Consider the following 12,898-nt stretch of genomic DNA (forward strand, 5'->3'; position numbering starts at 1 on the left):
GAACATTTATAGTATCTGTCTTCACATCACAATTTACTAGAGTTCCAACTCAAATCATTTGAATTGTCTTGCCTGCTGAATGTAAATTGGGCAGGAATTTTGACCTGTTTGTATCTTACTTATTTACTTACCTATTTACTTATTTCTTAATTACTCAATTATCAAATTTTTAGCCTAACAGGATTAACAATGTGGAAAATATCCTCCGAAACGATCGCAGATAGCCCTGATCTAAATGTAACGAACCACAAATAATGAAGTAACTAGACGGCAGGTGTCAAGCCCATCTTGTTGCGACGCTCTTTTTCTTGTCATGGTCGTTTGAACTCAAATGAAATTGTGGAATTATCTGAGTCCTGCAACATGCATAAGATTGCTTCCTCATATGATCGGATGGGATTCACGGCCCGTTCGGTCTCATAAATCACAACCTGGAATTGGTCTTAACTTCTTATCGCACTTGCTTCAGAGCCAAGTTCTTATTCTGTAATCAAGCTATAACGTTCTTGAATGAATGAAAAACTTATTTCTGACCGGTGTGCATATTTTATGTCCATTATATGTTGGCTGAGGGTTACACTGAGAAGCCCAAGAAAAGTTCTACTTTTAGTCCTGAGTCACTGGATTCACTGATCATGTTCAAAAAGTTTGGAAGTTGTCGGCATGAAGTTCCGTTGCTTAGTTACGCTGAGAAATGTCCTCAACGGGTGCGATTATTGTGTGAATTCACCGTCGGCGAGCAGATCGATTGGCTCTCTCCCAAATGTCGTTCACCACTAATTTGAAGAGCTCCCCAAAACAGCGCGCACGTACGTAGGAGCTTTGTCCAAACGAGGGAAGCTGGGAACGGGAGCCCCCGCCTGACACGAGGACATGGAACCATCGAGTCCCGAATGAGGCTTCAAGAGACGGCGGAAGGAGGGAGGGATAATGAGACGATGATCTATCAGAGTGGAACATGCAAACTTTGGGCATTTTCCAATGTTATGTCTTTATTTCAGCTATTCATTAAAGGCCACATCCATGGAGTGCTGGGCGAACCTCACCCCCTCTTTTGTTGTGCAGAATATTGGATTAATACAATAAACAAAATCGAGAAACGCACATTGGGGCATTTGGCAAACCACGTGGACTCTACAATGTGGCTATGCAACCTAAACATCATTTTGAACTGCTTTTTAAAGGAGATTATAGGCAATATCATGTGCACGTGGTCGCCAAGTTGAAGAGCGTATACAAGACCAGTGTTTTCCAGTGTGCCGTGACACTTTTTTTCAGTTTCCACTTAAAAATAAATAAATAACTAAATGATGGAAATTTTGTCTTGCAAGATCAAAATTGCAAGGCTGCACTAAATAGATGAAAGGTTAAGACTCTGAGCTTCCTACTCTCGGTTCGCTCCATTCAGTCGGTGTGAGGCACGGTGAACTAGAGGCGAACTAGAAGAACGATACAAGATGATTCCGTTGCTTAATAAGTAAGGGCGCTTCTTGTTTTGAGGGGATCGGCAGAGCTTATACCCGAGGACAAAGTGCCACCGCGCTGCACCCGTAAAATCCGTACTCCTGCAAGTGAGCACGGCCGCCAGAGGGTACGACATTGTATTCCAATCGTTGTGATTGGGGATGGTGACGGGACCCGAGACCCTGATGGTGCGAGGGGACACTGGGATGAGGAAAGCGACGGCTGTAAATGTCACGAAGGGGGGAATGAGTCAGGGCTCTTTGAAGGACCAGGGGAGGGGAAGATACAGTAAGAGATTTTCGGGGGGGGGGGGGGTGTTGGCGTTGGCATTTCACCTCATCGCACATTCAGGTGCAGCTGGTCCAGCGTGTCTGACCTGAAACAAACATGCACGTGTGCACCCATACAGATTTTCTCCCGCATGGAGATTGTATCGAAACATATATGGATACCACACAAATCAAGAAGCTCTCATTTGAGGTGTGTCCAGTGCAGTGCTTACCAACTGATGGTCCGCGGCCAGGCCCAAGGTCCGTAAAATATTGTCTCCCGGGTCGCAGAATATGCAGCTGGTATTATTTATTATTATTATTAATTTTATTATTATTATTATTATTATTATTATTATTATTATTATCCTGTTTGTTAACATTGACTCTCTAGTCTGATACCAAAATTAATCGCAAGAAAATAACACAAATATTACATTATGTTGTTTTTAATTAATTCATGGATGTCGTACGTTGTTAAAAGCTATGTGTTGATGCCAAATCGAAGATCTTTAGGGTCAATGTTGTGGTTTCATCATTGCGACATTCAGATTAAGTTTGTGAGCATAATTGGTTTATGGTTTTACAGGAACAATTTTACCTTTACCGCCGTTAACCAATAAAAAAACAAAAAACAAAGTGCATTCAGCATTGTCACTGTGACGGCCGCACAAAGTGTGGATCGCACAAAAATGTAATGCAAGCCTTGCTAGAGGCTATTACTGTTTTTCACTGACTATTTATAACTGTGTAATTAGTGCTGATAAATGTGTTAAGCAAGACTGTCATTTATGGCTTTTGATGAATGTTGATTGTTTTTAACTACAGTCGAGAGAACCGGGGCCATGATTTTATTCATTTGATATTCATCAGTTGTTGAAAACATGCTGCTACACTGTTTGGATGTAATTGCAGCTCTTGAACATTGTAGAACACAAGCCTCGCACATCTGTGGTAGACCTTTGAAAACCTAACAGTAATTGTTATAATGATATATTGTTGAATTGTTTGTCCCCTGATGCAATTCTGTTTTTCCTTTTATTTGCATATTTGCGTCCTTCTATTGTTACTTGATTTTATTATTTTATGCATTGCATTTTGCTTCTTTTCTTTTTATTAATATTGCATTGCCTCCTATCAATGAAAAGCACTTAGAGCTACATGTTTGGTGCGATAGGTGCTGTACAAATAAAGGTTATTATTGCCGTTATAATGGCGTAATTGCGGATGGGCAACGCTTGTCTTGCATACCCAAGACAAATCCCATAATAGTACACGCGTGCCCCTAAAGACCGGGCTTCAGTCTCGCAATCTGCTCTTCCCCTGAAGAGCTTAATCAGCCGTTATCGATCGCTGTAATAAGGTTATCCTTCTCTTAACGTCCCTGGTCACCTTGATTGTCTTGTTCTCTTTTAAGGTTTCTCCCCTCAAACTTCTCACGGGTTGTTGGTTTGATACAGCTGCTATCGAGGGTTTGAGTTGAGCGAGAGCTTATCCTTGTTGTTTGGCCTTGCAGCTCTTTCTGACCTTTCATTTGATTCTGGCTGTAGTTGGGGCTTGAGTCCACACGTTCAGAAATGACCGTCATTCAGTAGCCGTTACATGAGGTAAGACTCAAGTATTAATCCCCTTAGGTTTAAGTAGGGGGATTGGCGGGGGGATGGACGTGATTCGAAGATCTCTAAATGATTACAAAGGGCACAAGGAATCTCCAAGCAAAGCCGGTTGACATCAGCATTCTTTGCACTGCGGCAACCTTGGGATGATAATATTGTGCTTTCGGGGACACCATCTTTATTTCTCCGGCATTATTAAGTGGAGATCAGAGCGCCTTTCCCCCGAGACATCGTGTATTTCCTCGTGGCTCATGTCGAAGTTGCTCACGCCGGTTTTTGCACGTCACGGAAGATAGAAAAAATATATAAATCTAGTGTCCCTTTCAATTGTGTCCCTTTCTGAAATGGTGGAAAATAAGCTGATCAGCCCTTCCCCCACATTATCTAAACTGACAATGTTCAAATTTCCATGGCGTTTTTTGGTGACCCATGCCCGTTTTTAGTATCTTCTGGAGAATCAACTTTGAAATATACCCTCTTTTTGGCAAGCGTTTGTGAGTGTGACTAGTCTACGACTAATCTAAGTCCAAGAACTGCTGGCTGTTATTGGTATCTGTAAATAATTTTCCCACATTCCTGCATTGAGCAGAACCAGTACTGCATGTCTTTCCACATACAAAAGGCATACGAAAGACGTCTAAAAAGACCAACGCTTATGCAGCAGGCGGTAGAAACTACCCCTTTTCTGCATTCGGTTCACTATTTGCCGTTATATCACACATACAATTGTCATTCTAGTCGAGCAGAAACATTTTTCGAAACATCAGAAACAGTTTTCTTCGTCCCCCTTCACTATCTACTTTTCTTGTCTACTTGTCTTTGTGGGCAATTATTTAGACACCAAGGGATGTACCAAGAAATGCAGTGATACAACTCTGCTTTTGTGGAAAAGCACTCTCGTGATGATTGTGTCCACAGCTTCATATATCCAAGAACCCTGACAGAGCCGGCACTCTTATCGTATTTATTGTCCCAGCGCCACTTGAGTGTCTTTGTAAGTCAGAGACTAGGCCCTATACTTTAGGTTCAATTTAAGTCCATGTGACAGCGGATAAAGAGAGGGGTACCACCCTGTACCACTGCCTCAGTTGTAAATCAGGCTCACGACCACTTGGTATAAAAATAATATTACGTTGAATATAATATACGTGAGTAGAAAAGTATACCTATATTTATGTGCAGTATCTACAGTATCTTGTCCTTTAAATATCAGTGATCTTCCATGTCGAGTCACTGGAAGCACAATGAGGAGTATGCAAGGGAGCAGGAACCAAGTTTTAAGAGGTTTATTCGTCACATACATATACATACTTTCACACATATATGCACAATATGTCCTAGACTGAAGTAGCTACCTAAGAATTTCTACTTGACCAACTAACTGATTCCTAAAAGGTAATGCCGTGAGTCGAATACTATAGAATAAAATAAAAATATATTGAATAAAATAGAATAAAATTAAATAGAATAGATAAAGGGAATAGGCTTATGTATATGAATAAGACAAACGAGGCGGGGGTCGGCAAATCTTGGGAGGAGCTTGGTCGTGGTTCCCCAGTGGGTGGGTCTCCATCCAGGACTTGATCGCAGGTCCATTTTGAGAAGACAACAGGCGTTTATGTCGACTTTGTCAAAGCAAATGCCAAAGCAATTCACTGGTTTACCTTGTTATTTTCCTGATGTCGCTAGTATCCTAGTTGGATTTTATTGCCCTCTCGAAAAGCAAATAACAGTCATTTGTGGTGTCAAGAAATGAGTTGCAATGGTTTCAAATTATTGTTATTGGATTTTTGTGTAATAATTAATTGAAGTGGTGGTGTTTTGTTTTTGCCCCCTTTGTGAAACGAAGTGAGTGAGTCAAAACTTGAATTCGGTCTGGGTCGTGACATAATGAGTAAGGACAAATTATGATTATATTGTTTTTAGGATTGTTGTTATAATTGAATAATCATATTGTTATTAGGGTCATAATTGCAGTAAAAATACGCTTGAGATTTGAAAAACGGGGCCTTTACCAAGCTCGGCGTTTTGCGCTTCACATCACCATTGAACTGAACTTTATTACCCTTTGTCGTGATTCTTGGTCTAACTGGTCAATCCTCATCATGAATGTTCTTGATTTTAAACCTCAACAAACGGGAGGAAGTTGGGCGGAAAGCAAAGGTGGAGGTGGTTAGGAGTAGCTTTGGAGTGGAGACACCTGCTTTACAGAACACCCCCCCCCCCTTAAAGGAACACAATCTAAAATTGCCATATTCATAAGAAAGCACATTCATGCGCTCACTTAGCAAACTAATCAAGTTCCATGGCGACGCTCCGCATACCTTCCTCTATCGCCGCTTCGAATGGTCCCATATTGACTTGTGTACTTGAGGTAATCAGTCGGCCATTTGACCGCCATTAATTGCTTTTGCAGAGTGCGCCCTGGCCCATTGTCATTAACTTAGTATTCATTTCTAGATGTCGCGCAGGTACCGGCCCTTTTGATAATTGTATTCCCAGCACACTGTAATTTCATGCGTGGACACGGACACGGAACAAAGGAACGGCTTTCCCCTGTCTCACCCCCCGCTTCTCTCTTTCGTCTCGAGTGGTTTGTGGCCTTAAATGAATTGGCCAAAATGAAAAATAACATTACCTCCATCTGACATTTAGGCTGGATGGTATTGGATTGGGAGCTTTTGTGTTCCAACTGGAAAAGGGTGCAATGCTTTATTTTCGACGGCGCCCGCCGAGCCCCACATCTGGCTTTTCTAGTTTATTTTTTTATGTTTTATTTTTTGAAAGGGCACAACATCTAATTTTCTGCGGCTCTGTGGCGTTTGTGTCGCCAGTTAAGTGCCTAATCGTAGAGATGTACACAAGTCCTGACATGTCTATCGGATTCGAAGTGGGGAGAAAAAAAAAAACAATAAAAACAAAAAACACAAAAAATACGAAAGAAAATCAATCACCTGATCAATCTCAATCTCAAGGTTCTGTTTGTTTGTTTGTTTTTTTATTTTTTGGTTGTTTTTTTGCTCCTTTTTTTCGAACACAGCTTACCTCCCCGAGGAGATGTTTTGGCCGAGCAAATTGTATTGAATTGACCCGAACTTTTCTCTCCGTCGGCTTCCTTCGGCTCCCTTAAAACTCTCAAGTAATAACTAAATATACCCCCGACCTTTTAATTACTAAAACTTACCTTCTAATGCTAATACTGTCAAAGATTTAACAGAGAAAATGAAGTATTGAATTGTTATTTGAGCTTTTTTTTTTTTTTTTTTTTTTTTTTTTAACCTAAAAATAATTTGTTTTAATGAGATAAACTTGTGTCTGCTTCATCTGCTCATAAATCATTGATTTTCACGATTATAAGCTTGAATCGTCGTATGTCTCGGAGGAATGGAGATACCGTATCAACACATCGCCTGATATTGCACATTTACACATTGAGCACATTTGTTTTTCCGCGCAAATAAAGGATTCTAATCTAGCATTATTCAAAATGTTTCCTTGGATAGGTTTTTTTAAATGTTTATATACAGTACAAAATAGCTGGGTTCCACTTAACAATGGGGTCTTAACAACTTGTTTAAATTCGCCGCTTTTAATAAACATGGCCTGACGTCCAGCGTCTTCATGGCTTTCCATTTCCACAAGATAAAATATATAAACATAACATGAAATAGCACTTTTAATTTCGAGTTTGCCTAACCCTTCAAATAGCTGTAAATGACCGAAAAGCTTTGACGCCAATCGTATTGTGCACTCAAACAATTTGCGCTTCACCTCCCATATTCCTATGTGCTTCTTATGCGGAGGTCGAAAGATTATTCTGCATGGATATCAAGGCTGCAAGCGAAGCGTGCGCACAAATAGTTAAATAACCATTGCAATGCAGCAGACAATATCATCTTCTTCAGTCCTGCGTAATGAGAAACACAAGTTGCATGTCAATTGCGTTTGACAATTCAAAAATGTTTTTGTTTATTTTGTCATTTCATGCCCCTATCATAGAATTGATTTATAATGGCGTAATAATAGATGTCTACTGATTGCCGAACAGCTATTTATCGGTATTGGAACACTCAAACATACATTTTGGAGGGATGGAAACTCTGTCTGGAAAGGTGATTCAAAGTGAGAGCTATGCCCCATTATTTATTCAGTCAATCAGACCCTCCGTCGTCGAAGTGATAACCCGGAAGACGCAAATGAAAAGCCGCGTAGATGGAAAACCTGGACGTCTCTTTGCACGCTGGATGTGGGGGTGAGGGGGTGACTTACTGAAGTAACTTGAGTGCAGCAAAGTGGTCCTGATTTTTATTTTTTATTTTTATTTTACATATTGTACAATAAATAATCTTAACATGGGGGTGATTACATTTTAGTTTTCATAGATTTTCATCCCTGTAGCCGTACTACACGACAGTAGTTGTGCTATCTCCTCCTTGGACCTTTCTATTGCAGCTTTTATACAACTGTAAGGAGTCTTTACAACCTCTTTTTTCGTCGTTACCTCTACACTAAAGACATGAAGCAGCTAGATTTGGACAGTCTAATCATCTCACTGTCGGTGTGTTATTGTAAAGGGGGGAGGGGGCATTAAACAAAAAGGGGAAGCATGTCCAATGGCGATGACTGTTGTTGTAAACAATAGTATTTGCTGGGAAGCCTAATGAGATCTGTCATCATTGTAGACATTTATATCCCTGACCTTTTAACCCCAGATGAGCCTGAGCTACGTCCATATATATGTAAGTATGGACTTATAGTGACTATATTATGTGTGTGTGTGTGTGTGTGTGTGTGTGTGTGTGTGTGTGTGTGTGTGTGTGTGTGTGTGTGTGTGTATGTACATATATATATATATATATATATATATATATATATATATATATATATATATATGGACTTATATTGACTTAAAAGTCCCTTTAAGAGGTTCCAAGGTTCAGGCTTTAAGGCAGGGACTTTAAACGCATTATTATATTATTAGAGTTGCTTTTTATCTTTTCTGCCGTACATCTACTTTGACGATAAGTTCTCGCAGCGATTCAGAAGGTGAGAGGTGTGTGAGGCCTGCTTTGCTAATCCTCGGCACAATTACAGCTTAATGCGGCGCGCCGCTGTGCATCATGAATCCAATAGCAATCAGCCGTGTCTTTGGCACCCAAAATGGCAGCACGTTTAGATTATTGATCAGGCGCCGCAGCGCTTGCTGGTGAAAGTGTGGCACATTTTGTTTTACAGTATCGATTAACCGGGGAACAAGAGGAGCCATTTTCCGCTCAATCTGCTCAGAAGACGGGGCGGCCGCCGTCGGCGCCGACCCGGGCCTCCACGTTTCTCCAAGCTAATCTTTAGACGCATCGGTGCCGCAGCACTGTACCCGCCGCGAAACCAATTCCCACCCGTTATGTTTGATTGTTCCACGTTCTTCTATTTGCCTGTGTGGGATAAACAAGTACGGAGCATTGGGGTCGGAGCGATAACTGAACGATAATATTTAATGTTGGCGGAATTATATCATGCCATATGCGACTTTGATTGGAATGGTCGGACGGACAGAAAAGAAAATACTTCGGCGAGCCCTTTTCGTCCTCTGGAAAAGAATATATATAAATAAAATATGGAAAGCGTCAAAGTCACAAATCACACAAGTGGAATTGGCCAAATCGAATTGGCTCTCGCTGAGTAATGCGGGGGCACAACAGAATTCCCAACGTCCTTGAGGCATGGATGGTTATGGATAGGCTCTGTGTTACCGTATTGATATCTTGTGTGTGTGTGTGTGTGTGTGTGTGTGTGTGTGTGTGTGTGTGTGTGTGTGTGTGTGTGTGTGTGTGTGTGTGTGTGTGTGTGTGTGTGTGTGTGTGTGTGTGTGTGTGTGTGTGTGTGTTATTTCGGAGTCTCAAACTGAAATAGCCCTAAGGGTATAGATTACGGTTCATAACCACCGGGATTGTGCTCGGTGCCCTTCTCGGGCTATTTAATGTGTGTGAGTGTGTGTTGGCTGTATCTTTAAGGGAAAAGCATGTTATTGTTTGCCTAGGTTTTAACATGCAGTGTGTGTTCTGACACCTTTCTATCTAGCCAGCGTTAACTTTTTCAGCAATTCGTGATACAATTGCATTTGTGGGATCGGACTATCGGGCTACACTTCGCTCCCCACACGCATCAGTGAGACCACGGGCGAGCATGACCTTTTCGCCGGTTCACCAGTTGTCCTTCCTTGGACCACTTTTGGTGGGTACTAACCACTGCATAGCGGGAACACCCCACATGACCTGTCGTTTTGGAGACGCTCTGACCCAGTCGTCTAGGCATCACAATTTGGTCCTTGTCAAAGTGGCTCAGATCCTTACGCTTGACCATTTTTCCTGCTTCCAACACACCAACTTCAAGAACTGACTGTTCACTTGCTGCCTTATACATCCCACCCCTTGACAGCAGCCACTGGAACAAGGTGAGCAATGTTATTCACTTCACCTGTCAGTGGTTTTAAAGTTAAAAGCCTTCAGGTCACACAAAGGACCCAAAACGTACTTGCGTTTTTGATCAACGATACCACATTATTTTTGAGTGCTTTAATGCAGGAATGACACATGGATAGATCCAGGGCCATTTTTTTATTATATTTCTTATATATATATATATATATTTTTAGATTTTAGATCCAGGGCTTTTCACAAAACACCCCGCAAATAGGGGTGCAACAGTTCACAAAACTCACGGTTCGGATCGTATCACGGTTTTGAGTCACGGATCAGATCATTTTTCAGATCAGCAAAAAAGAGACAAATATAACTTTGCTTTCTATTAATTCTATTAAACACTTAAAGCAGGGAACTTTTGCCCACCGTCTTAATTGAAAGCAACATTCAAGATGTCCAATGTTTGAATAAAATATTACAATTTATAACGTTCTAAAATCAATAATTAAATTAAAGTGCAATATGAGGCACGCATGATACCGTCTTCCTTTAAACACTGTAGTGAATTGATAAATATGATTAGATCCGCCTCAGGTAACTGAATTGAATTCCAATAAGTACCACTATCAGCTTCAATTTCTCACGTTTATAACAAACCAAATTTCATGAAACTCCGAATGAAGATTAATGAGAGTAAAACACGGCACACGTCTGTCTTGTCTCTTCCCATCACTGCAACTCTGCGTCGAGATTTGGGGGAATAAGTGGCAGTGAATAACTGTATTTCACCATGATGGTTCAATTGTGCCATTAAATCCCTGGTTCACATGCATGCCGATTCTGCCGCGCCGTGGGGCGCGATCCGTATGTGAGACAGCAAGTCGGGCGAGGAGGGGCTGAGCCAATCAGTGCGCTGCGTGCAGCTGAACATCGGAATAGGATTTTCACCCATTTTAAATGGTCAAAAAATAGAAAATCAATACGTGGCGGTCACTGTTGATATTGTGGCTGCCCGCCACAAATAATTCAATGTATGGGAAACATTGCACATTTTAGGCCTTTCCCCGGGCCTAAAATGTGACTGACACCACCTCTCACTTATACTCTCTTTCTCTTCCTCTCCTCTCCTCTCCTCTCCTTCCTTCCTTCCTTCCTTCCTTCCTGGTCTGTCACTGACGCTGCAGCAACTGATGAGGGAGCGGCAGCAGATGGCGAGCCGTCCGTTCGCCTCAGTGGCCGTGGCGCTGGACACCGGCGAGGAGCACACGGAGCTGCTGCAGCCCGCCACCACCGATGTGAGTTTCACGCACGCGACACACAAACTCTTCAGTACGTCATCTTAAAGAGTTCATATGTAAATGAGCTCTTTGAAGAAATATAAGGCACTCTAATCACTAGTCCTGAGCTTGAGTTTTCAGATAACAGCCTTTATTCGTATAGCACCTTCCATACATGATAGGCAACTCAAATTGGTTTGCATTAATAGAGTAGAAGGCAATCAGATGGTCACAAAGTAAACAAGCGAGCAAAATGCATTTAATAAAAAAAGAAAAAAAAGGTAAATATTCTATTATAGTATATTTCACATGTGTGTCATCCATTTGGGCTTTGAGAGATCACTATCATTTCTCAGCAAATGAATCATCAATATTAACTCACACAGCTGATTTTATCCCAACTCGCACAGACAATTCACACAGAACCCTCAAAAAGAACTTGTTTGTTCAGTATTATGACTCCATTTAAAACAACCCTTTCAATTCTCAATGATGTCGTCAAATCGGTGGCACCGTAAGTGAAGATGGGTGACGGCCTGGGACGCCGACACACTTGAGATTTCCACAACCGGTCCGGGAGAGCCACGCGTCGGGTGCGACTTTCTCCAGTCCCCCCGAATTTAAGGATTTAAGTGAGAATAGAATTTATACATTTTGAACACGGAATTTCAAATTACTTGAGCAACAAATAAACAGCCCCACGGGAATATACTGGGTTGTTTTCTAAACGTCTTCTTCTTTTCGTGTTATTATTATTAGAAATTCTTCCATATCGCCCAGCCCCGCGTCACTACTTCTGATTCGCTGGGACGCCGAACAAAGTACATACGTACATACATACTGTATCTATAGATACTTTTTTCAAACAGCTCTTAATTGGGACAAATCAAGACAAAAAGAGAACTGAGGTCTGAGGACGGCTGACCCCACGACACATTCCGTCGTACACATCCGCGCCGCGTTACCTATTTGCGGGGCTCTGAGTGGGATGGTGAGGGGCAGCGTGGCGAGCCGGAGAGGAGGACATAAATGCCCTTTTTTTCTCACCTGAAAGCACTTAATTGTTGCTCTTGTGAAGCAACAGGCTACACGGTCTCCCCTGCGCTGTTTTTCTTTTACCCGCACAAGAAACAGAACATTTTTCAATCGACTGTCATTCTTTTCTCCGGTGTTTTGTTATTATTAAAAAGAAAAATCATAATATTATTAGTGGCGGTAGTATTATGTTTTTTATCCTTGCTATCAAAACATATCTCCCCTTTACCGCATGAGTAATAACAATCCACACGGTTCATTTATTTATTTATTTGGCGTCTGTAAAAAGGTTCTATTCCTTTCTCATTTTGATTTTGACACTAGATCTAGAATAGATCCACAGATCTAGAATAATCCAGCATCAACTCCCTTTTACTATCAAACCCATTCCCACGCTCCTACAACCTGCAGGGACCTCTGATCAGATCTGTCTTTTCTCATGACAGTGTGAACAGCACACTGGATCTACACTCAATCACAATCACATGGAATCTGATCTGGGCCACTTTCATTAAATCAGATACAGATCAGATTTTTTGCCACGGCGCCTCAGTCGGAACGGTCAAATCGGAATTCACGGGACTTTAGCGTCACTCTAGAGCGGGGCTTCCCGACCTTTTTATTATCGCGGACCGGGCCGCAGCGCAGACAATGTGCACGGACCGGGGACGCAAAAAAGAAAAGAAAAAAAAAAGTCCCCCTGTGTTTCGAGAATAAACACCGTGCCCCCTGTCTGGATTTGAAGATTTCATCCGCGAGCTTGCACGGAGGTACACGGTCCCACGCCGCCCAACGACCACATTTGGCGGCGGCGTGTG

The 12,898-nt window shown here is 41.8% G+C and overlaps 1 protein-coding gene across 1 annotated transcript in view; it reads left to right on the top strand.

Moving 5' to 3' along the window:
- atrnl1b (attractin-like 1b) overlaps nucleotides 1-12,898 on the top strand; it is a gene marked incomplete at both ends in the record, with an annotated part of 106,616 nt that overhangs the window by 80,221 nt on the left and 13,497 nt on the right. Inside the window, one exon of the mRNA XM_080021221.1 lies at nucleotides 10,953-11,063. Coding sequence (XP_079877347.1) covers nucleotides 10,953-11,063 — 111 coding nt within the window. The remainder of the gene's footprint in view (nucleotides 1-10,952; nucleotides 11,064-12,898) is intronic.

Source organism: Zeus faber, assembly GCF_960531495.2.
Source record: "Zeus faber genome assembly, chromosome: 20".
NCBI lineage: Eukaryota > Metazoa > Chordata > Actinopteri > Zeiformes > Zeidae > Zeus > Zeus faber.